Raw genomic sequence first — 25,512 nt, 5'->3', positions numbered from 1 at the left:
GTAGAAAGAATTAACTATTTTTCAAATATCAGTATGCTCAAAACTCATGTCAGTTATTTATAAACATGTAAACATGTGTCATGTCAAAACAGACATATGTCATGCTTTCAAGTGTCTAAACTTTTCTTCTTTTAATTTAACTATTACTGTTTTTAAAGGACATGGACTATACTCTTTAGTAGTTAGCTATCAAACGGAAAGCACAGTTTTATGCTTTTAGGCATTTCACAACTAAGGTCAAAAGTATGAGTAGTAGCAAAACACCCTGGTAGGCTAAGCAATTCAACAAGAATCAAAGATGGTGAATCAAGGAAGCCTGTAAAAAGTTTGCAGGAAGTTATAGTTATTAAAAGATGGGCCATTCATGGCTAACTAGTTTGTTACATATCCTGGATCCCATTCCATGAATACCAGCTCAGCATCACAGTGCTTGGCCATTTCGTCCAAGGCCACCTCTTGTTCCATGAACTAATGGACCCTTAGTTTCTTGCTTCCCTTTGCAATCAGCCCCAAAACATGGTCTTCTTGCTAAATGATGCTAAAACACAGGAAAGGCAGAGTCAGACAAATTATGCTTTTTATCTCATATTTTCCTTTTGTAGAGAACAACAGAAAAAAATTCTTCAGAGCTCTTTTGAAAAAAAAAAGAAAAATGACTGCTTTGTGATCAAGGCTACAAATATTTTTAAAAGTCATAGAATGGTTTCTTTCACAATACTTCTAATGCTTTTCAGGTCTATAACAAGAACCAGTGATCATCCACAAGGGCAGGGCTCAGAACCAGAGCTCTACAAAGCCAAGCGGCCTGTGAGTGGCAGCTATGTGCTGTCGGTCACTTCATGTCCCTCCATGTGCTCTGTGAGAAGAACCTCCTCCAACAATACAGAACTGAGAATGTTCTATTAAGTAGACTCCATTGCTCAAAATACAGTCTCGAGTGAATGGCTCTGCCAGCCCCAAACCTTCTTTTAATTCTCTATGTGTCTTTGAGCTTACTTTCTGAAGCCTTGGTATCGTTAAACAGTTCCAAAATAAGAGAGTAGCAATTATCTAGGATGAAGAACATGATTCACACTGAGTCCCATGCTCTCGCTCGCACGGTTCCTTATTTCTCTCCTCCCACTGGCAGAAGGGAGTTGCCATCACAGGCTTAGCAAAATAGTACCTGTCGCTTTCACAAACTTAACAGACCCTGCCTGTTACAGCAGCACGATTCTCTGGTCCAGGCCATCTTTGCTGTTTTAGCACAATATACAAGTGTGTTGCTCAGTCACTAGTGCTTCAAGAAAAGTGTGTGCATCCTGGGCACAAAAGGTGTGTACTTGTGCTTCCTCTCAGCCTGTGTGCAGCCATCTGCAGTTGCAGCACTGGATGGTCTTAGCCATCTATAACAAGAAATCTGAGGGGCAAAACTAAGAATGGCCACTTCTCTTTCTTGTTGTGAGTTTCGTTTTCCTTCCCCATTTGTCCAGACTTAGAAGCTCTGTCAAAGGCGTAATTTATTGATAAAACCGGACCATTAGGATGATGCATTGCATATCCACAAGATGTTTTTTCCCCCTCACACAATCTCATTACTCCATGCTCTAGATCTGGTGAAATCTTGATATTGCCATAATACATCTGCTTCATAAACAGCAGAAGTATCTTTTTACTTAGCTGGGGCAAATTTGTCATCATTGACATTCAGTACGATTAACCAAATTAAACTGAATGCAATTGGTTAATGTGAAGGAAGAAATACAATGTTGCTTCTAAGGAGTACCTATGGGCTAGAAGGGAGAAAATGAAACTGGTTGTTCTAACATCAAAAACTTGGTGGTATCTGTTTTAGAAAAATTACCATCCTAGAATACAAATCATGTAAACTACTTACTTATGTTTCTGCTGGGCCTAGGAAATGCTGCATTTATGGATAAATTAATCAATTACATCTGTCTTGCTGCGAGCACGATGAAGCTTAAGTTGGGTTTGTGATCTTAAAATGGGCAGAAGTCATTGACAGCATTGTTTTTGCCCAGGTGAAAGCTGTCCTAAATGGCCTCTAGTCACTCTGCTCTACTAACTCTGTATCCCAGCTTTGTATCCCAAACAAAAAGAACTCCCATGCAGACACTTGCTGGGTCCCAACGCCAGCCTGTGCTCTCTCTCTCCTGCCTGTAAGTGCTAAATGCGACAAGTGGAGACACACGGGTTCTTGGTCATGTGTCTCTGTCACTGCTGTATTGTAGGAGTCCCTTCTTTATTCCTCTGTGCCTTCCAATTTGGGTCTAACAACTAAGTGCAGCATTCATAATGAAAATGTTTACTTTCCATATGATCAACTTTCTTGTGTAATTATTGCCCCTCGTCTTCTGGGCAGCTTTTCCCCACCTGCTCTGCTCTACCATGCTGTCTGTCCACAGAATGTACTGTTATCTTTATGCAAAGGAGGGGGAGACAAGGAAGCTCCTCCTCATTGGCCCTGGTTGCAAGGAGATGGTTTTTACCAAAATGCATTTGCAATTACATTAGCTACCTTCATTGCTTACATAAAGTGAAATATTGGTAGATACACACCTGAGAAGATAATGATTGAATTACAAATGTGAGCAGACTCCTATTGGAGACCAGCACCAGTACCTTGAGGAGTTTCAACTGTGAATTGGATAAAAGAAGGAAATGGAGAGCTAGCTAGTCAGAGAGATAGCAGTGAGCTCAGAGCACTGGGAGTATGGATTCTTCTATCCCCAAGGTCCCCTCCCTGCAGGTGTACCTCAGACCTCTCACCAGCCAGCGGTTGTCTACATCTATTCTTTCTGACCAAACTGTCTGGGAAGGGGGCTGAGAGTCTGATGTGCTAGCTCTGCTTTCGTTGAAACCTCCTTGGAAAGTACTTCTCAGCCGGAGCTCAAGCTGTTTGCCTTAAAAGGATAAAATATCTGTAAGGGGAAAAAAAAATAGCTGGCTGCAGAGGCATCTCATACCAGACTGAGAAATGCTACAAGCCCTGCACTGCTCTTCCAAGAGGGACTTGTCTTTGTTTCACCTTCATCAATTTCAAATTTCATAGCATCAGCTGAGAATCAAGGAAATATTCCCTCCTGCTGGTAAGGCCGCTGCCCAGAGCAAAAAAAAAAAAAAAAAAAAAAATGGAGAACCAACTTAGGATGATGCCTGATCCTCATGTGTATTAGATGGCTGGCCAGGACTTGTGGCTGGCTGAAAAGAGGAACCATGCTTACCGGCTGAACAGAGCTGGTGATGCTGTTGTGAGGCCAGGACTCTTGCAGGCCACCCCGGAATCAGACTGAAAAGGACAGTCCAGCTGTGGTGGGCAAAGCACAGCTGGAGCTGCCTCATTTCACTCAGAGCATCATCTGTTCCCAAAGTCTATGAAGTCAAGTAATGTGCAGCATGGGGAGCCAGGTGGGCCGCTGAGGAAGATATCAGTGCACGAAGACGAGCATCAGCTCTGGACTAACGTATAGAATTATTCTGCAAACCCAATCCCAGATTAACTGAAACAATCTTGCTGGTGGAACTCAGCAGAGATGCGTCTAAAAGCTCCCTCAGCGGGTTTCTAACAATCAACCATGGTTGAGAAGAAAGGGGCTTCGGGGAACACTTACATAGAAGAATAAACAATAAGACATTATATGTTTATAATCTAACAACAAATAAATAAAACCCACCATTGTTTTTGCAAGCTAATAAAGATTTTAAGCCATAGAGGCGTTCAACACATTAGACGGAAAATTTACCCTGGTCCTCCATTTTCTGTCCTACAAACTCAACATGCCCTGTCATCTTCCTGTCACAGTGACTCCCCAAATTCCACTTCACATTGGTACTGCCTCGGGCATCATTTGAAAAAAGTCTTATTTTAATTCATTTGTGGTGAAACTTAGGCAATGAGATTTTTAAAGTTCCCCGGAAAATTCTAATGTGCAGTCATGTTTGGGAAAAAAGTTCTACCTAATTTCTCCCAAGGTGCTGCTGCTTCCTCTTTGATTACAGGCGAACAGCTACTTTCCCCAGAACAGCCTATCTGTTGTTCTTATGTTCTACAGTCACTGAATCCTTGCAGGCCTTGGGGCAGTGTAAGAACCTAGCGGTGGCCGAGAAAGACCCCAGCATTTCCAATTCTGGTTCAGGTGTTTGACTAAGTGCCTGACAATGAGCATGAGCCTTACCTTCTAGGAGTCTAGGTGTTCTCTTCCTCAGGCTGGGAAAGGGGATTAATGTAGACTGTTCCCTATGGACCTGTTGCAATCCATGATACTAGGGATGGGGAGATGGCGCACTGGAAAAAGTGCTTGCTGGGAAAGCATATGGACCTGAGTTTGAATCCCACCATGCACTTAAAATCCAGGTTTAGTATACAGGAAGCAGCAGCCTCATTCATAGATGCTGTTTATATATATATATATATATATATATATATATATATATATATATATATATATATAGAGAGAGAGAGAGAGAGAGAGAGAGAGAGAGAAAGAAACAAACAAACAAAGAAACAAAGCAGCAATTATTGAAGACATTACATTACAACATCAAGAACTGGCTTCCATACATGCCCATGTTGTAAACACATCCCTACATAATGAGTATATACATGCATTTAGCATACACACACACACACACACATGCAGAACAACGGACATGATACAGGTTAAGCAAAGATATCTGGCACAGAGTAAGTGTCCCATGAAAGTTAGTATGGTGGTGGTGGTGATGGTGGTAGTGGTGGTGATGGTGGTAGTGGTGGTGGTGATGGTGGTGGTGGTGGTAGTGGTGATAGTGGCAGTGGTGGTGGTGGTGGTGGTGGTGATGGTGGTGGTGGTGGTGATGGTGGTGGTGATGGTGGTAGTGAGGATGGTGGTGATGGTGGTAGTGATGGTGGTGATGGTGGTGGTGGTAATGGTGGTGGTGGTAGTGGTGATAGTGGTGATGGTGATGGTGGTGGTGGTGGAGGAGGAGGAAGAGATAGGGATTGGCAGTTATCATCATTGACCTGCTATTTCAGAACAGCTACATGCTGACATGCTGCCCTTTCCTCTGCACTGAAGCATGCAGAAAGCCCACCAATCCCTCCCTGATGTTAGACTCAGTGATGCTTCTAAGGAAAAATACAAAGCATCCAATAGGTATTGGTCTAAAGAGAAACATCTGCATGATGTTTGGCCAATATCTAAGCATGGCTTCCCAAGTGCAGGCAAGCTCTCCTATATGGTCCTTGCCAGTTTTTGGTCACAAAGGACTGCATTTCTTGCAAACTTTGTTCTCATGTTGGGGCATATTATGTCCGCAAAGCTACTTTTAAACCTCCTGGAAAATAGAGCATAGCTTCAACTCTTCTTGCCCTGCCCTGCATCTTGAAATGTCTTCTCCCCGGCTACTCTCCTGATTTTTTATACTAATAACTATGACCATAAAGTACTATTCCAAAACAAGTGTATTCTGAGAGTGCACTACTGTTCACCCTACCTTGTATTAAACATCTGCTTTGTGTAGTTGCAGATTTTGTGCTATTGTTTATATTTATGTGTCAGTTTGGGAGAGAGACCATTTCCCTGATATTACCAACAAAACTGTACTTACAGAGTTCAAGCAGGCTTTACAGACTTCGCTTCTCACAGAAAGATTCTTTAAGGAGATAGCAAGGAAGGTAATCATTACAAAGGATGGTGGGAGGGCCTAGAAGTGGTGTCAGAAGGCTGGGTGTGAGGAAATAGAGAGGAGTTGTCACAGGAGGGGTGGCAAAGAACACTAGCTCAACAATTCAGATTAGGATCCAAAATGCCACAGATGTGATTGTATAATAAGCTGTTGAGCATGCTGCTAAGTGCTGCTTTCGGCATGTGAGTATTCGCCACATTGTCTTGTGTTCTCAGAGCCAGGAAGGTTCAAGTCAGAGGGCCTGGGATGCTAGCAGCAATTCCAGCTCCTTGGGATGGGCAACAGCACCTATGGTAGAGATAGCAGAAAGAGCAGCAGCCTGGTGTTCAAATATGGTTGCTAGGATACCATGGAGACCCTCCATTGCTAGGCAGACAGGAAAAAAAAAAATGTTCCCATATGCCTTATAACCTGGAAACTGCAACAATGGAAACACTGCATGTCTTATTCTACCCTTTGCTAACAGAAAGCCAAACCCAACTCTTTAGTGAAATAACAAATAGTGGGAGCTTAAAGATGCACCCCAGAAGAGCAAGGAATCTGGCCATTCATATTCCCGGGCAGTCCCTAGAGCTACTTTATTTAAGGCTTGTCAGTATTTTCATTGTAAGTCCCAGTTTAGAAGCAAGCAACTTGACTGTACTTCCAAACCCCCAACAGAATATTTAGCAGCATGATCCAGTATAACATTATAAAGCCTTTGCATGGACTTCTGTTTCACTGCATAGGCTGTAATGTCAAATTAATGTTCAAACTTAAATTGGAAACTATTATTATAACCTTAGGTCAGACGTTAACTCCCCCACAGAAGCAGGGAAGATGAATTTCGATAACTAACAAGATTGCATTCCCAATCTACATCAGTCTGCCCAGATATGTGAGGAATCTGCAGAGCTGGCCTATGGCATATAACTAGGCTGTTTTCCATGAGAACACTCAGAAAGGCCCTTGGCTTCTTCAAGAGTCTTCATCGCCTGCTTTTTGGCTAGCTTAGATATTCTTACTAGTTAGTGTAATTATCGTGTAAGGTTAGGACTAAGAACTTCACCATTAATAACTAGCACTTGGTAACACACACACACACACACACACACACAGAGAGAGAGAGAGAGAGAGAGAGAGAGAGAGAGATATTCTGGATCCTTCTAAAAAAAACAAATACCTCTTAATACACTTTATAAAACCATGGAACCTAAGATATTCAGTTCCCTCCATGGCACTGCAGTAAAGCGTGAAGCTGCCACCATTCTCTGGATGTGCCCTGTTTCTGCTGATGGCTTGAGTTGTATCTCCCCAACTCCCACTGCCTTCCATGCTCCCCTCACAGTATAAAGTGCTTACATCATAGCAGTCTTCCTAAGTACTACAATGCAATAGCATGTCCTTCAGAGGAGTTCCTGATAGCATACAATTCAACAGGAGCCACAGAATCCACAAACTATTTTTGTGAACTGCACTGTGTTTCACTTCACTCAGCTTTCTAAAATATTTATTTGTATAGCATTGTTGGGTCCCTTGCTAACTCTTTATGAACAAGAGTTATATGCCTTATAGTATTTTTCATGTGGCAAGTAGTATCTCATACAACTATTGAACTTATTTGCAAGGCTCATTTGATGTGTAATACTGTGAAGAAAGATTTCACAGTATTTAATACTGTTTTAATATTAGGCTACTTATAACAATACTAGAATTGTGTGATTTCCATTACTTCCTTCAAAATTAAACATATAGCATTTAGGGAAAACCTGTTTCTCTTGGAATATAATATCAAAGTTTAGACAGTCACATAGGATCTTCTATATTTTAATTCCTCTCTAAAAATAGGAAAATATGTGTCTCTTTTACCTCCAATTCTTCCAAAGTATTTCACAATCACAACGCGAAACAGAACAGAACCTGTCATCTGGTGCTCTGAAGTAAAGCCACCCCAGGGGTAAAAAGCAACAGCTTTACAAAAACACACGAGACATTAACAAGTTTTGATAGGAACTCAAGTCGAGATAGTCCAATTGAAATGACACGGAAGGCTGTGACAAGCAAAATAGAAAAGATTTGGGAACAGCGAGTACGTCTTTAGGAATGAAATGTCATGAAATAAAATTATCTTAGAAGTTCATGTGAACCATCGGCTGGCCTGATCTCACAGACTGAATGACTAGGTTTGTTTGTATGTTCCATTGTTAAGGGATATTTTGCCTGATGTGTTTTGGAACAGAGTCTAGTGGTTTTACATTCTTAAATAGTTCATTGGCAGCAGTATAAACAGACTCCAACTTACTACATCAGATCTTCCCCCTCACATTCATAAATGACCTAAGACGGGTTAAAAGGTTATATCCATACAGGTGGCAGAAGACCAGTACCCCCACCCCACCTCACAGGTGCATAACAAGTGTATTCTCCTGTGGTGGAGTCTGACAGAGGCTTTCTTCCAGGTCTCACCTTAAAGGGAAAATCCCAACTAAAAACTGTTGAGATGATAAAAGTTACATTTTGCACTGCTTTTTATATTCAAACAGCCAATTGTCTGTAAGGAAATAAAAAGGAGTTTTAAAATTTTATAATTCTCAAAAGGCAGCCTCAGTAAGGAAACACTAGATGGTTCTTTTCAGTCACCAGATAACTGATCAGAACATCAACTGCTCAGTTAACTGCATCTCCTAGAAAGACAACCCAAAACTATGGGGACATGCAGCTGAAATCAGTTTCAGTCTACGTACATACTTTTGCCTCAACCCTAACTTAATTTTCAGGAAAGTGATTACATTTAAGTTCCAATAAAGATTAAAACCATAAACACTTGTTGCCAGCAAGTCAGAATAATAAAATGATTCAAACAATATACACTGAAATGCAAAACAAAAAACATAAACAAAAAAAGTTTTTAGATTGTTACATTGTCTTAGTTCTATGTGAAGCTATCTCATCCAGCCACTTAAACCACACAGGATAATAACTCGTTTGCATATAATATACCTATTTCCTCTAAGAGAAGTACACTACCACTCAAGGCAATTTTATTCTGGTTTCCTTTATCTACGTGTTTAAAAAAAAAAAAAAGAACAGATGTTTTTCCAAAATTATTTAAACTTGGAAGGAATCTTATCATTTTCTCCAATATAATCCTTCACTATTACAAAACTCACAGGGCAATGCCACTTAGCAACCAAGTCCCTTAAAGGTATCAAAGAAGTACTAGAGAGCAAAGCACTGCTCAACAGATACCGTCCTACAGGGATGCTACAAAGTATGTACTTTTCTAATTCTATTTTCCACTGAGAATGTTTATAAAAAAACACTAGGGTTCTGTGTCATACAACAAGAGTCAAAAGTCTTCTAAATGTACCATATTCTGTAGTTCATTCCTCCTGCCTAGATTTCTTTAGGCTTTCTCAAATAGAAAGATCAACTAGAGTTATCAGCTAGATTGATCACACTGCATCTAGAAGTCTATTTTAAAAAAGCAGACTTTGTGACAATCCTATAGAAGAGTTAAAGATACAAAGAGCTACCTCCGAGTTATATTTTCATTATGCAAAACTTGGCCCAGGAGAGATGGCCATGTACCTTGTTAGCTGAAGCAGGCGAACATGCCAGGGACTGCAAATTAATTTACCAAAGAAAACTCCAACGGATTCAGCTCACTCAGGTTTCTAAGACAAATTGAAATCAGCTCATCAATCATGGTAACGTGGTAAGGCCGAAATCTCAGAAATATTTTGCCTTATCAACTCTCCCCTACTCCACAGAATCCAAACTCCTTCTTCAACTAAGCCTGTAAATGACTCATGGGGTGGGAAGGGCCGGCATGTATAGATTTGACTTGTAAGTTTTCAAAAGTGCATGTAATATGGACTCCTGAGCCCTCCCGTCCAAGAAATATAAATGGCGATAATCAAGCATTTACTTTGTCTTCTTATGAATCCCCTGTGTTTATGAAGTAAAGGGTTCCCAGGGACCTCCTGTTATTATGTAACACGTGTCATCCAGCCGTGTTATGTAGTTAAGAGCAGGACAACAGAATCCTCTGCTTTACCAATTATGTCATTACTATTAATTAAAATGCCATTCAGATGGTGTTCTGCTTCTGTTACTGTCCTGTTCCTGCTGTTCACTCTCCATATGGACTCTGGGCTTGAGTGTTGTGTAACAAGTTTCATTCAGTGTCCCCATCCAAGTTATGAATCCTACTGACACCAGAACTACACTGCTCTCTAACAGGCAAGAACAGCAGCACAGTGGCTGGAGACCTGAGCATGAGACACAGCATGGGCCACACTGGAAATAGCATGTGCTTGACTACACTGTCCCTGAAAAATATACAAACCCTCAGGGAGGGGGGGGGATGAAAGTGTTCATTGGTAACCATGTGAAAATTCTTTTAGGAAAACGAGTAATATTCTCTTTGATATTATGAAAACATTTTTTTTCCAAAAAAAATCAACAGACTAGGTTTCCATTTATGGATCGTAAATGTCATCCAACTCAGGAAAATTTTAAAAATTCTTCGGTTTTATATGTATATTTTCTTATTCTTTTACACTTTGGTGGTGACAGAACATCAGGTTTGAACGGTACCAGCATGAAGCGCCGGCGGCATGTAGAAAAATCCAGGAGAGCCACAAGAGTGTGGAGTCAGGGTAATATCAACGCATTTCATTTCAGTCTGATGAGCCTGCAGTTAGGATTTTCCGCCTGGCCAGGTTGGCTGGGGCTTTGGGGAAGAAGGGGTTTCTGATTCCTCTGTTCAACAGCCACTCACACACACGGTCAGACACACACCTGGGGCGCGTCCAAACTCTATGTACAGTAGGTGGCATATATGAACGTATATGTATTTTTTAAAAATACCTTGGCATCTGACAAAGACACGAAGGCAACGGATGTGCAGGGAGTCTGGCCCTGAGAAACGTGCACAGCCCCTCAAGAAGTGCCGTGAAAATGAGACATTTCTGAGGATGAGGACAGACATGGCAAGCGGGAGGGGCAGGGGCCGACAGACAATACAGAGACCCGCAGCTTCCCACCGCCTGGGCGCCACATGGACCCGGGCGCGTAACCCTGCTTACTGTGGGCTCTTGGGGTAGAAGGGCAGGGTCACGTGGCTGAGATCCTGGATGTCGAAGGCGGTGGGCTCCGCGGAGATCGCCTGGCGCTTGGTGCGCGGTTCACCCTGCAAGGTGCTGGCGCTCTGCTTCTGCGCCTGCTGGGTGGCCGGCCGGATTACCGAGCGGTACTTGTCCAGTTCGTTCTGCAGCTTCTGGATCAGTTCGTCCTTCTGATCCAACTCCAGCTCCAGCTCATCGATGAGAGCATCCCGCTGCCTCAGCTCCTCGATCTTCTCCTGGAGCGCATACTGTAAATCCCGCAGGGTGCCCATGCTCCTCCGGGCTGCCGGGGGCTCCTTCCTGCCGCTGCTCCGCGTCTTGGGGCTTCCTCCCCTCTCGGATCAACTTTCCCTAAAGTCGCCGCTGCCTCGCGAGTGCAAAAGCTTCCCTCGACTTGAGACCAAAGCCAAGCCTGGCTTCTGAGCATGCCCAGTCCGCCGCTCCAGCCACCGAGAGTTTCAGTGTGCAGATTCCACTTCTCCGGGTTTAGGGATGAGCAAAACAGGTCCAGCCCAGGATGAACCTGAAAGGCGGTGGGCGCCGAGGCGCTTTAGGGAGCAAAGCCCGGAGGCGCGGTGACCCACGAGTGGGAGGAGGGAGACTGGGCTCGGAGGCGGTGGCTGCTCAGCTAGGGTCACCAACGCCGGGTGCCAAAGGAAGCCAGCGATGTGTGTGAGGAGCCTGATAAAGCTCGGGGGCGCTGGGGCTGTGCGGGCGGAGCGAGGCTGGAGCGCTCCGAGGTGGAGAGGTGGGAGGGAGAGGGCCCGGAGCAAACTGGAGAGGCATCAGCGGGCTCTGGGCTCCAGAATGTGGGGCTAGGTTCCTGGCGACCAAGGAAGACCGAGCAGACAGCTCATTCTAACAGCTTTGACTTCTGGAGGGATTGTGACCGCAGCCTCACCGAGGAAAACAGTGTGGCTGAGCTCTTGCGTCCCCCACAGCACCTTTCCCACGGGGAGCGCCTCACACAGGTGTCTAGGGCTTGCAAAGAAACTTGCCTCTCCAAAGGTGAGAGCTTCCAGTACCTGGGAGGGATTCCCCAGATATCCGGATGCCTTTGGGGAAGGTTAGGGATGGGTTATCTGACCCCCTGCCCCCAAGCCTTTCCACTCTCCTAATTTTTCCTGTTCTTGCTTGCCAAACTCAAATCAATGAATTTTTCTAGGGGCAAAAGCTAAAACCCTAAACGAATTTGGGCCGGAGAAGGCCTCTCAGCTGCTCCCTGGTCCCTCCCATTTGTGGGAGCATCAATTGCGGAATGGTTCGCTAGAGGCCTGGCTTCTTCCATTCGCTGGATTTGGTGAAGTGGGTGGGGGCTTAAAACCACAGCGGAGTTCCAAAACATTCTTACAGAAACGGAACCATACCCCTTCAACGTTACTTCCGTGACAGCCAGAGCAGTCACTGAGAAGATTTCTCCAACTTTGAGGAAGAGGTAAAATCGACAAAGGATGGGAAAAGTGCAGGAGCTGTAATCGCACTGTCCCACCCACTACTCTAGCTCTAGCTCTCTACCCAACCAGAACCGCTCAGTGTGGGCTAAACTGCTAGCAAGAAGGTGGCATTCTGTCAGTCCAAGAATTGGTCTCTCATCTTGGATGCACTTATTTAGAATCCCCAAAATATTTACTTAATGCTTACATAAGTGCCTAATAGTTAACTAAACCTTCACCGGTTCTTCCAAACTTACAGCTTTTTTTAAAAAAAATTAGGAAGCTTTAAGCTACAATTCTTCCACATTCTCAGCTTTCTACCTACTCACCCTTTAACACTTAAACAAAACAGATAGAAAACATATTAAAAACTAAATTGCAATACAGGACTACTGCCTGGAATCTCACATATGCCAAGGACACAAACCTCTTTATTTTTAAGTTGCTCATTTATTTTCTTAAATACACAGCATTTTTTATCTGATCTAAGAAAGCTGGAGAGAGAACGCCTACTAGCTACTAATATATTAACAAACCCTTTCTTTCTCTCTTAATTTCAAGTATGGTTCTTGGTTTGAGAGCTTTGAGTTTTCTACAGAATGCAATATAAAAAGTCCACAGGTCAGGAACTATTTTCAAAAGATAGCAGTAAATAATAGTTCTGAATTGCTGTTTTTTCTCTTAAATGTCAACTTTAGCAGTAGTGTGTGACTTTGTGTGACTGATTGCATCCTAGAACATCTTCCCTCTGGGACAGTTTCCTCCTCTCGGGCAAAGCTCCAGAACTTCAGTTAACCTGTGGGAATTCTCAACTTCTCTGGGAAAAAAAAATGTTTAATGCTATTTTTTTCTTATGGATTTATTCTTGGAGTCTACAAAGCCAGGAGTTTACATCTAAACATATATCATAAGCAATGGATAAGAGACTTTGTTTTTAGTCTCTCTTAAGACAGTAAGTGAGCTTACTTAATGTCGCCCAGCAGAAGATACAAAATATATTGCTTGTATAAAGCTTGTCTACAAGAAAGAGAAGGAGGGAAGAAGAAAAGGGGTAAAATGATTCTCCACCCCACAAAACTATGTTTGGAACAGCACTTCAGCCACATATTCACGATTGTTATCAAGCTGGAGGCTTTTCAGTACTAAACTGTACTTAAGTGAGGGACCCACTCACAAGCTATAACATGAATGCAAGTTACAGTCTCCTCAAAATTCAAAAGGTGCTCTGTGGTGGATCCAACTTTAAGAATCAGGACTCTGCTGCAAGAAACACAAAGAAAGCCAAGGTTGAAAGGGCTGACTTCTGCAAATGACTTACATTGTAAAAGGTGTTCTAGGTCATTTCAAATAAGAGTAGGTTGTTATGTTAGCCTATATTACAGAATGTTGAATTCCTTCCAAGAGCTTTATAACTTTCTGCAAAACGTAGAATTCTTGGATTTCTTCTTTAACTAATAAACTAAAGATAAATATTATGCATTGTATACACTGATTGGGGGCAGGGTTGCACATACCATGGTGCACGCGTGATAGTCAAGGGATGGGCCACTCACAGATGCCATTTCTCTCCTTCCACCGTCCTGGAGAACTGGCTCTGTCCCTCAGGCTTAGCATTTATCTTTACCACTAAGACCCTTGCCCTCAAATACATGTTTTAAATAATTTTTCAAACATAGTTTTGACTGGTTGTTTAGACAGTAAGGGATAAGGTTTGGGGGGGGCATATTTTATTTTATTTATTCTATTCTCACATATTACATCCCAGCTAGTTTCCCCTCCCCCCTCTTCTCACTCCCTCTCCTCTCTCACAGATCCGCCCCTGCTCCATTTCCTTAAGAATTCTTGACCACTGCTGGAAATCAATTGTATTTGAAAGAAATAAGATCCTGAAATTATTTTTCAATGGGCAAATTATTTTTTTCCTTTGCTTCTATGGTAAACCATTTAAAATATTTATTTTTAAAATTATGTACATGTGTTTGTGTGCCTGTGGATGCAGATAACAGGAAAGTAGGTATTCTCAGTACTCAGAGGAGGCTGGCCAATCCCTTAGAACTCAGAGGCTGTGAGCTGCCCTGTAAATAGGTGCTGAAAACTTGAATTGGGAATGGAACTCTGGTCCTCGAAAAGAGCAGTGCATGATCTCAGCCGCTGGAGGGATCTCTCCAGCCCATAGCAAACATAATTGTTTGAATTAAAGTAGAATTCCAAAACAAAATCTACTTTCTCCTCATTAGGAAGTAGCGACCACTGATCTGGATTGGAATAGCAGCTTTGAATGCCATTGACTCTGGCTCTAAGGAGGCCTTGGTGGCAGACATCCATTTTTATAGTGATGCCATCCCGAAAGTAGAGGATTGCTACCTTAAGTAAGATTCCACAGTCAGCTCAGAGGCTGCTTTCATTGCTTTCATTGCTTCCTTGCTCTTAGTTGTACCTGGAGCAAAGCTCTATGTAACTCACTGTGCTCTTCAGCTTTGCATACAACCCTCATGATTAAGGGTAAACCTCCCACACGCTCCCACACGCACCGTATCTCAATCTTAGAATCCCTTAATGAAATAGTCAATTCAGTAGTTTACTTACGATAGTGGCTATATTTTTTATGAATAAAGCGTGTTAGAGGCCTTCACTCAACAGTGTGATTAGCATCAAAAGAACTATGAGAGTGTTAAGGTGCCATTGTTCATCCCACTGGTGCTGCAATTCCTGAAAAGAGTATTGAGTCTGAAGTGATATTTCACATGGATACACCTTAAATAGGAAAAACAGAGTGTAGTCGATCACTCCTGCTGATGGAAGCCATCCTCTGCAGGAGTCTGTGAGGTAGCTAAGACTAACAGAGACTTCGTACGCTCTCCATAGGAAGCTTATCTTTGCTGACAGACATAAGCTTACTTCAAGTTGCTGGTCATAATCAGGCATGGCAATAAAAAAACAATTTTCTTGAATATTTATGACAGCCCTAAAAAGCTGGATATTATTATTTATATGTTTTATTAACAATGTCTGAAAAATCTGAGACACAGAAGGACCATCTAATGGGTGGAAAAGCTGTATTCGAATCTTTATCTTTTGATATGAAACTCAAGTGCCCACCCCCCATTGCAGGACAGACTTGCCAGTAGACCTGTGGTCTTATTTCTGAATCCAGAGAAGGGAGAATACCAACAACATGGACTGCCTTGACTCTGCCAAACAAGAAAGAGGAGATGATGCTGTTTGGAAAACCTTCACAGAACAAGACTAAGACATGTTTAGATCTTCTTCCCAAATGAGTCTCAACTCCAGCAATATTTCATCCTGCTCTAGGGCAACTAATTGATAACCATTTGCTTAGGGGCTGACCTGGTTTTAATGCTAAAATTGTTTAGGACTGTCCCAGTTTTATAAGTGAGAATCCTAAGTGGTTTTCAGTAGTTGTGAGCAAACAAAGAAAATGTAAATGCTACTTGAATCAGAATTGCCAAACACCTTTCTAATAGATATTTACAAATCTTGTTCTGAACATTACTGAGTAAAGCCAAGGAAAAGTTGTAATGATAATATCCACACATGCAGGCACACTAAAAACCCACTTAGGCATTTTTTATGTGAAAATGTTAAAAAAAAAAAAAAAACAATCATCCTAACTCCATGTACCATACTGTAGTGCAAACATGGCATGGTCTTGGACTGCAAAAACAGATGGATAAGGCAACATCATTTTCAATTATGCTTTGGATAACTGGAAAAGGATTCAAGAATCTCTTTGTTTTTTTTCTTTTATAAACAATTAGCAATGGTTTCTTATAAATGAAACACAATAATTTGAGCACTTAATGTTTTACTCACTCATAGAATTAAATTAGCCTTATGATTGCATTTGGGGAGGGAGATTTAATTATAAATAATCTACATTTAGGAGCTAGGGAGATGACTCTGAGGTGAAGCTCTTCCAGAGAATATGAGTTTGATTTTCAGCATCCACATGGTGGAACACAATGACCCACGCCTTCATCTAGCCTCCATCAGTACCAGGCATGCACACAGTACATGTACATGCATGTACATACATGAATACATACATACATACATGCATATATACATACACACATACAAAACACCCACACACATAAAATAAAATGAAATGAAATTTGACATAAAATTTAAGTAAACATTTAATGGGTATAAGCAACAACTGTAGTGTTGCAAAGTCATGTTACTTCCATGGTAAGTTACCCATAGGAAAGAGAAAAAAAACATTGATGATAAAAACTTGTTCCAGCAACTTGGAAAGCTACAGTGCGGTGCACTGAAACTGCTACTGTGCTTAGCACTTAATACTGAATTGCCGTCATGTCTTACGTTTGCTATAGACTGTTCTCACAGTCCATGGCTCAAAATGGTGGTACGTCATTGTTGGGCCTTAGGCTAAGGCAGTCCTTTTAAAATCCAGGCACCACTCATTAGTAAGCTGCCCATTTCTAATGCTGGAATGAAAAGGTTTTAAGAAGAGAAAGATGGAGATATTCTTCACAAATGCAAATTTTAAAAATCATAAAATAAAATTTAAAAGGCTTTATTATGCTACCATGCTTGCAATCCCAGCACTTGGCAGATAAGGCACAAGGATCTAACCTGAGCTACAATAGGGAAATGATCTCCAAAACATAGGCTTCATTCGCAGAAATACGCTTTTTATATTTTTTCAGATTTTGTTTAATGAAATGAAATTTCTTTTTTTTTTTCTGTTCTTGAGTATTTTGCCTGCATGCATGTAGAGTGCTACATGCATTTACAATGGCATCAGATCCCTTGGGACTGGAGTGCTGATGTGTGTGGGAGCTGAGAACCAAGAGGATATCCTCTGCAAGAGCAAGTGCTCTAACCCTCCCTCTGAGCCTTCTCCCAGCCCCTTTCCCCTGCACTTCAAGTCCAGCAGGCACACACATGAGCATGCAGCACCCAAGGATCTCCCATTCGCTATTAATGAGCTATGCTTTCTTCATTCCATCTCAGTGGTTCTGACATAGGAAACCCACATCATTTCCTAATCTAATACATCAAGATTTTCCACATAATATTCCAGAACATTAGCTGCCAGCCCTTAGTAGGCAATGCACCTGTGGCTTTACAAAGGTCTATTACTCCACTGGAAAATGTGAACTTTAAATTGTGTTTTTCATTGAACATCCCTGTGGGATTTAGTACTTTGTAAGTGCTGGTGACCTTAGACTGTTTAATTCTTTAAATAAGAGGTTTACGTGGTCAAATTATGACTGCAGGGGCTGTTAGAAGTGTGTTTAAAGTATTGTAATTTTTCAAAACTCTAAGAATACCTACAGTACTGATTTATTGTCCCTGAACCTCAAAAAGTAACATGTAAGGAATATGAAAACAAAGAGAAGCTTCTTTGGTTTTCACTCACTGTTTGACATAACTCTAAATTATATCACATTGCTCAATAAATTGTTTTTGTGGTCAGATGATTGTGGTACATGCTTTTGACCCCAGAACTCAGGAGACAGAAGCAGGTGGATCTCCTGAAGTCAAGGCCAGCCTGATCTACAGAGCGAGTTCTAGAACAGCCAGGGCTACACACCCTGTGTGTAAACCCTGTGTCAAAAAACAAAAACACAAACAAAAACCACCACCACCAAAAACAACAACAACAAAACATTTTTTATTTAAATTTTTAAGAAAGCAGCTTTAGTATTATGTTGCCTGGAAAATCGTAACTCTATTGTTGGTATTTTCCCTTTGAAAATTGCTTTCATTTTGGTTTAAATAGCCCATCCTAGCTGGTAGGAATTGGCTATCCTTCTAGATCTGTGGTCAGTCTACATTTAAAGAAAATCTACTTTTTGCTACTGAACCCATTGCCATTTTTAAGGTAGGAAAGGACTGAAGATGACCACTAGGAAACAAAATAGGCTGGAGAATTAATACTAGATCAGTAAGCTGAATGACTGCATTAAACAAGAGAGGATTTGAAGTCATTGTGGAAAGGCAATTGGAAGAAGAGCAGATCCAGACAAAACAACCTTAGTAGGTAAGTCCACAGCTCTCTCCACTCTCATTAACTTCACAGGCAGGCAAGTGTCCCTTCACTTCAGATTAAAGAAACTTACATTGTGACTTTCATACAGTCACCTGAGGTGGATGTTCATAAACTCATCTTTCTACTGAGAAGCAAATGAAGGAGTAAGCTAAAAAAAAAAAAAAAAAAAAAAAAAAAAAAAAAAAAAAAAAAAAGATGTCATTCCTTTCAGAGCCAAGATAGGTTCCTTGATGCCTATGAGAACATCACCCTTGGAACAAGGTGGAAGCCCCGGGCTATGTCTCATAAAATGCGCAAATTTGCAACGTATCTTAAGCAACCATAAAATTATCAGTTACCTTCTGTAACTATACATGTAGAAAATATTCACTAAACCCTTTCTAGTCGAGTTTGAATCTTGGGAACTTAATTTTGGCAAAGCACAGACATTTAATCTGGCACAGGAAGAATGCTTTAAATATCAGTGTCTCAGATGTAAGAGACCAATGTGTAAACATCTACTAAAGCCAGGCGTGGAGACGTGGCTCACTTATTGAAGTGCTTTTGAGACAAGCGTGGAGATACGAATTTTGATCTCTCGAATCTGTATCAAGTGCCCTGCAAAGCTATGCAGGCCTGTCACCCCTGTCATCCCTGTGCCAGAAGTGGGGACAGGAGGATTACTAAGAATTGCTATTCAATTGCTCTTGCACAATCTTTACCGAATCTGTGAGTCTTGGGTTCAATGAATCAGAATGTCTCTAAAACTTAATGTAGAGAACAATAGAGCCCTTAACCTGTGGGCTGTGACACCTTGGGGAGGAGCAAACTACCCTTCCATAGAGGTCTTCTACGACCATGAGAATATACAGATATTTACATTATAATTCATAACAGCAGCAAAGTGACAGTTATGAAATAGCAACAAAAATAATTTTATGGTTGGGGGACATGAGGAACTATATTAAAGGGTCACAGTCTTAGGAAGGTTGAGAACCCCTGCAATAGAGGAAGATACTCCTCAAATTCTAGCCTCCACGTGCAAGCACACACACCCACACCCAAACGTACATTCACCCATACACACAGGCACATGGATACACCCCCTCCCACACAGAGAGTACCCCCAAACAGCTGGCTTCAATGTGCCCAAAGAATAAATATCAAATCAAGACTTTTACATTCTTATATATTTTTGTAGTATATTCAGTGTCTGCCTTGAATCACTTCATTATATAAGACTGTTTCCCTCAAAGATCAGACTTAGGGAGTTAATGTGGAAAATTCATACAAGTTTTCCATACAGAGCATAAAAAAGGCAAAATTCAGTCTTCCTTAGGAACACATCAGGGTTGACAGCCCGCCTGTTTTAAGTGGAAACACCGACAGGGAACAATGCTTCAAAACATTTTACTTGTGTAATGATAACAGTAAGCATTGTTCGCTAGGAAAGTAAAGAACTTGGAGAAATGTGTGCATCTTCAACTCTCCACTGATAATAACCTGCCTCTGTGGGCAGCAGGAGGAACCTCACAGAAGGCAGGCCAATGCCTGATTTAACAGTATTCTGTATTCACTCTCGGATTGCATTTACTGACTTTTAAGACCACACACAGGCAACACATTCATACACACACACACACACACACACACACAAGTCCAGTCACAAAACCAGGAGGCAAAGGCAGGAGGCTCCAGGGCACAGTGACAGTGTATCCTCGGCAAGACACATCCTCAAAGTTAAAACAAAAATGTCCACAACATCTGCTGGGATTGGAAGCCCCTCCTTCTTGAAGGAAAAAGCAGGGCAGTGGGAGGTCTTCAGTCTTTATTAATGTTCACCATGGGATTTTTAATCTAGAATAAGCATCAGGATTGTGGAACTCACCATTCCAGTTTGTATTCTGGGAAAATCCAAAGGGAAGACAATTAGACACCTCACCCAAGAAGGAGCTAGGTCTAGAACTCGTCTCCCAGTTCTAGGCACATTTTCGGGGTTTATTTTTGATGTTTTGAGAAAGTACTTAAATTTTAATTACATATTTATTCCCATTTCTTGCAAGTGAGCTTAGTGATGACCTTGGTAACTGAAAATAATTAAATTTTAAATATTATTTGAAGTATGCTGACCACTATGGAAACCACTATGTAGACAAAACTGTGCTCAAACACTTCATGTTTCTGCCTGCACATTTGCAGTTAAGGTTGCATGCAAGGCCACCACAGCTGGCATGAATATGCTGCCTTTTCAACTCTGAATGCTCACACACTCATCAAAGATGTCCTTTCTTCCACCAAATTTTTACAAATCTCTTATTTGCCTTATTTTATGCATTTCTGTATATTATTTTAGCACATTGAGACATGTAGTGTCTCTTGTTTTCTATATTTTTTGATTTTTGGTACCCGTCAATTTATCATTAGTGTTATAAGGGTGTCTAACCATCATTTTCTGGTGCTTTATCAGAGGAAAATATGCTAGTTTGTCATATTTATCTATTAATATTTTAGGTTACCATCCAAAGTGATGAGCTTTGCTGTGGTGATTTTATAAATGTATGTGATTCATTCTACATTGTTCTCACCCATTTCCTTTATTCACTACTGTCTGTCTGTCTGTCTGATCCCCACGCTGTCTGTCCCTCTGCAGCTGGTCCTGACCTTTCTGTTAGTGCAGCTTTCGAATTTCTTGTCATATGTATACCATTATTCTGTTTCTATCACCTAATTTAAGATCTTTTCCTTTCTCTATAATCTGCTTCCTAGTTTAATCTCTCTGTCTGTCTGTCTCTCTTTCTCTCTCTCTCACACACACACAAAAGTTTGTATGAGCATGTATGCAATACATACATATATTGTATATATACATAGATTATATAATACATATATTTATGTTTTATATAATATGTTTATTAAAATGTAGGTTTAGACTTATATTGAAGTATATGTATATATATTAGATATACAATATATAGTATATACTATATATATTAAAGTATAGGTTCCACATATGAAAACTCATCTAGTATTTGTCTTTCTTAGTGTGGACTATTTTATTTACACAGCAATTTATAGTTCTATTTTTCTACAGATGTCATGATATAAGTTTTTGCTACATAAAATTCAATTATGTATATGTACTGCATTTGCTTATTTACTCTGTTAATGAAATTCCATTCTTCTTTTACCTTGCCTGTTAATGGGCTATCATCTAAGTTGGTTCCATTCCCTGGCTATCTTGAAGATACACCTATACACATGGATGTTCAAGTGTCTGTATGCTATGAAGATTTAGAATACTTTGGGTATATACTGAGTTGGTGGTATAACTGAACCATGTGGTAGTTATATTCTGAGGGTTTTTTTTTTTTGAGAACCATCCACAGTTATTTTCACAGTGATTGTACACATTTACACCCCCACCAACAGTGACTAGTTAACACTTTTCCTCCATATGCCAGTATTCCTTGTTATTTGCTTTGTTCTATAGTAGCCTTTCTGACTGGCATAAAAAAGAATCTTCAGACAGTTTGATTTGCATCTTTCTGATGCCTAAGGGTGTTGATGATTTCCAAGTACATTTATATTTCTTCTTTTGTGATTTATCTGTCTGCTCACAAGCGTTATTTATCGACTGGGTTTTGGTGTGAGAATGTTTTTGTAGTTCTCCATATGTCCTAGATATTCACTGGCCTAGTGTGTAGCTGGCAATGACGTTTTCCTATTCTGTATATGTTCTCTTCACTCTGTGACTAAGTCCTTTTAATTCCCTACAATTCCATTTGTGAAGTCATGGGATTATTTGTAGTCTGCAGTGTTTGTAAAGTGATACTGATCTTTTACTTGGACCTTCCTGATGTTACCACACACAGAAAATTGATATGGTTCACATGAAAATCCTACCTTATGTCTCTCAGTAACTGAAAGTTGTTGGGGTCAATTTAGAGCCCTTCAATCTGTGATAGAAAATAAAATATAGTTTAAAGTTCTTTGGGATATCGACTTAATTTTCTAAAACAGAAAACTTTCTGTGGCTCCATATGATGAGAAAAGATGCAGGATATGTCCTATCCGTGTCCTGGAGTGTGCTTGGCAGGCACACCCACCACATGTGGAGGGAAAAAAAGACCTCTCTGTTGTCAAAGCAGGCAGATGAGCACAATTTATTTATACTTCACCCTCCTGGGCAAAGATTTTTAAAGATAGTAGCCACCCCTGTAGGGGTTGGTCTGGTACTGCTATGTAGTCAGATAGTAACTACTGTATCCCAAAATCTGGTTGCCCCAAGATGAGAGGATTCCCATGGACACCAGCCTTTGTTGTGTAAACCAAGTTATCCCTGATTGGTTAGTAAACTTTTTGACAGCCTGTGCCTAGGCAGAAGAGAGGAAGGCAGAGCTTCAGTTCCGGGCTTGGGGTCTGAGGTAGGCATCAGGAGGAGAACAAGGAGGAATAAGGAAGAGGACACCACACCGTCGGGTAGCCTGGACGATGAGCACATGACCATGAGGTCTGGCCTGATGGAGTGGGAGCAGCCCAGGCTGAACACGGCAATGGATGTCTCAGGGATCGCCACAGGAAAGTAGAGGAAAGAGCACAGAGGGTTGATATCTGCCCAGCTCTAGCGCTTTTAAGCCTATTCTGAAGTGAAAGGTTCCTGGGTCTCTTATCTGGGAACAATGTGTTCTGAAGTGAGGTTAGAAACCCCTATAGATACTTAAAGGCTTAAAGAGGGTGAAACGAGTTTGTTTCAAACTTACAGGAAATGGACTGTAGCATCCTACTCCTAGAATTCAAATGCTGTGACTTGTTTGAGTCCCTGCAATCATATGACGATTTGTGGATCACTGATTTTTTTTTAAAGAATAATAATTTAAATATATGAAAATGATATTCAAAGTGGTACACCAAACTGAAGACAGTGAAAATGTATTTCAGATCTAACGTGAAGCTTCGTAGCCTCCATCCCCCCCTCTGTGCCGGGTGTAACTGCAAAACAGTTCATTGAGTGTTATAAACTTGGGTCTTGTTAATTTAGCTGTGCAATGTTTTTATGACTAAGTTTTACTTTAATGAAGTCTGTATGAGTATGCTTTCCTATAATAAGTTCTGTAAAATTAAAATATTTTTCAAAGTTTATTGGACTCCTTAGTTTTCATAATATTCAAACATCCTAAGGAAAGCCAGACCACTTAATACAAGATCTAAGTATCTCTCCTGATTATGAGATTTCTCATGTATTCTCTATGCATATCTTAGTATATGGGATCAGAGCATCAAGTCCTGGTCCCACCAACACTATTTCCAGGTAGCAACATCTCCTCCTACATCTACAATTTACCCAATAGATAACCAGAGCTAATGTCACCAGACAAAAACAAGAGCATGTTATTCTTACTGCCATTGAAGCATCATCAGATTCCATCCATTTAAAATGACACTGTGTTGAGAATAGAACTAATAACTAAATGGTTAATAGTTAATTATATAATCCTTATATTGACCCTTTTAATCTTCAAATGTCTAAAAACCAAGCAACGTCATCTTAACAATTCTGTCAGATTTTTTATGGTGATTCTTTTCCTCCCTGAGAAACTTCTTTTCTACCTCTTTTCCCTTCAAATCCAGTCTCAGTCATCACCTGCAATCTTTTGAGTCAGTAACTTGACAATTCCATTCTTCTGTTCTCCCTCTTGAGAGCTCTCTTTCACATAACCTTCCTAAGCCATTCCATGATATTGTCCCCTACAGTTGCACTCACCATCATTTATGAATATGTAGCAATATAGATATTTGTTAAATAAGTATCTCCTCCCATTAAATAACTTCCCTCATTAGACTGCAAATTCCTGAAAACCAGGATATCTACCTATTTTGTTTGCCAACATCTGGCATGAGAAAATCCTATGTATTTGTCAATTGAACTGCGAAAAGAAAGAGGAATAAATGAATGAAAGTAATGTCATCTATCAAGAAAGCTAAATAAAGAGGAAAGTCTTCTGCTGAATGGTGAAATGTATGATTAAATAATGTATACCAAAGGCTTAGTTTAAGCCTTTCTGTATGAATGTAATGTATTAGGGTCTTAGTTTAATAACATGTTTCTTTTTTTCAGAATTAAAAGTTTAGACATCACTTGTTGAACAACAGAACTATTCACTTAAGATGCCAGCAGAACTCCAGATTTTACTTCCACCTTGAAATTTCCCCAGAAAGTGATGCACCTTATTCAGATTATAGCAGGGCAATCAACTCTCTACTATACTTGAAATTAGTGTCTCATATTTCTTTTTATAGCTAATGACATGCTGCCTTCATGGTCTACTGATACCTTCATAGCATAGCCATTGAGCAATACCAACCATATGTCTTCTACAGTTCCATCTTCTCCTTCCAAAGGCTGTCTAAGGGTCAGCTGTTTTGGAGTAGTCTTTCTTGCTATGTACTTCTTTCCAAAACCTACTACATGGTATGATACCATTTTAGAAGCAGGGACTTCCAGTTAAGAGACAAGTTACCACAGTGATCAGTAACCAATCCATGTGTCCCATGGATTCACTTCATTTATAACATCCTTGGAAGTGCAGAATAAAGAAAGATTCAAACTTAAGTACAAAAAGCAAATGTATCTCTTCAAGAATTTTTCATTGCCCATTTGTTTATAAAATATGGGAGATAGTAGCAGGGGAGCTGGGAGGAGTATATGGAGGGGAAACTGTGGTCAGAATGTATTATATGAAAGAAGAATCTATTTTTAATAAAAATAAAAAAATCAACATTTTCTTTTCCCACTTTTTCAGCATGGCATGTACCATCTCAACTTGTGGCCTTTCTCTGCTTCTTAACTCATGATTTTTCTCTGTATAAATCAGATTCATTCCTTCCAATCTAATAGTTGTCTTAATACAATAATCAAATGAGCATTAATGCTTTTCAGTGTTTGCGGTAATGTTAAAGCTATAATACTGTATTAAAGAGCCATGCGATTTAGTCAAAGAACAATTACATGTTTGCTGATGTTAAACAAGCAATATTTCTTAGATTAAAACTTTTCTGTTCATGCTTAAAAGTAATGAAAAGGCTAATGAAATTCTTTAACTTTATTATACTTGGATGTAGGTTTTATGGGGAAAAAGTGACTTTTGTCAATCATAAAAAATAAACAAAGTGTAAGTTTTTCCTGTGAGAAAAACAAGAATCTTGTCTATAAGAGACAAATCTTGGTACAAGCTTTAAAGGATTTAGCATTTGAATCCCACATGTTGCTATAAATGAAATT

General features: G+C 40.4%; 1 protein-coding gene across 2 annotated transcripts in view; it reads right to left on the bottom strand.

The window, feature by feature from the left end:
* Nucleotides 1-25,512, bottom strand: part of Prkg1 (protein kinase cGMP-dependent 1) — a 1,198,874-nt gene that overhangs the window by 1,091,616 nt on the left and 81,746 nt on the right. The window contains exon 1 of one of the 2 annotated variants that reach the window (XM_052187287.1): nt 10,740-11,665. The exons of the other annotated variant lie outside the window; for it this stretch is intronic. Coding sequence (XP_052043247.1) covers nt 10,740-11,050 — 311 coding nt within the window. The 5' untranslated portion in view covers nt 11,051-11,665. Of the gene's footprint in view, nt 1-10,739; nt 11,666-25,512 lie in introns of those variants that run through there. 2 annotated transcript variants of the gene reach the window in all.

The sequence above is a fragment of the Apodemus sylvaticus genome, chromosome 1 (genome assembly GCF_947179515.1).
Source record: "Apodemus sylvaticus chromosome 1, mApoSyl1.1, whole genome shotgun sequence".
NCBI classification, from domain to species: domain Eukaryota; kingdom Metazoa; phylum Chordata; class Mammalia; order Rodentia; family Muridae; genus Apodemus; species Apodemus sylvaticus.
The sequence above is the reverse complement of the archived record's forward strand: the minus strand, read 5'-3'. Positions and strand labels throughout refer to the sequence as shown.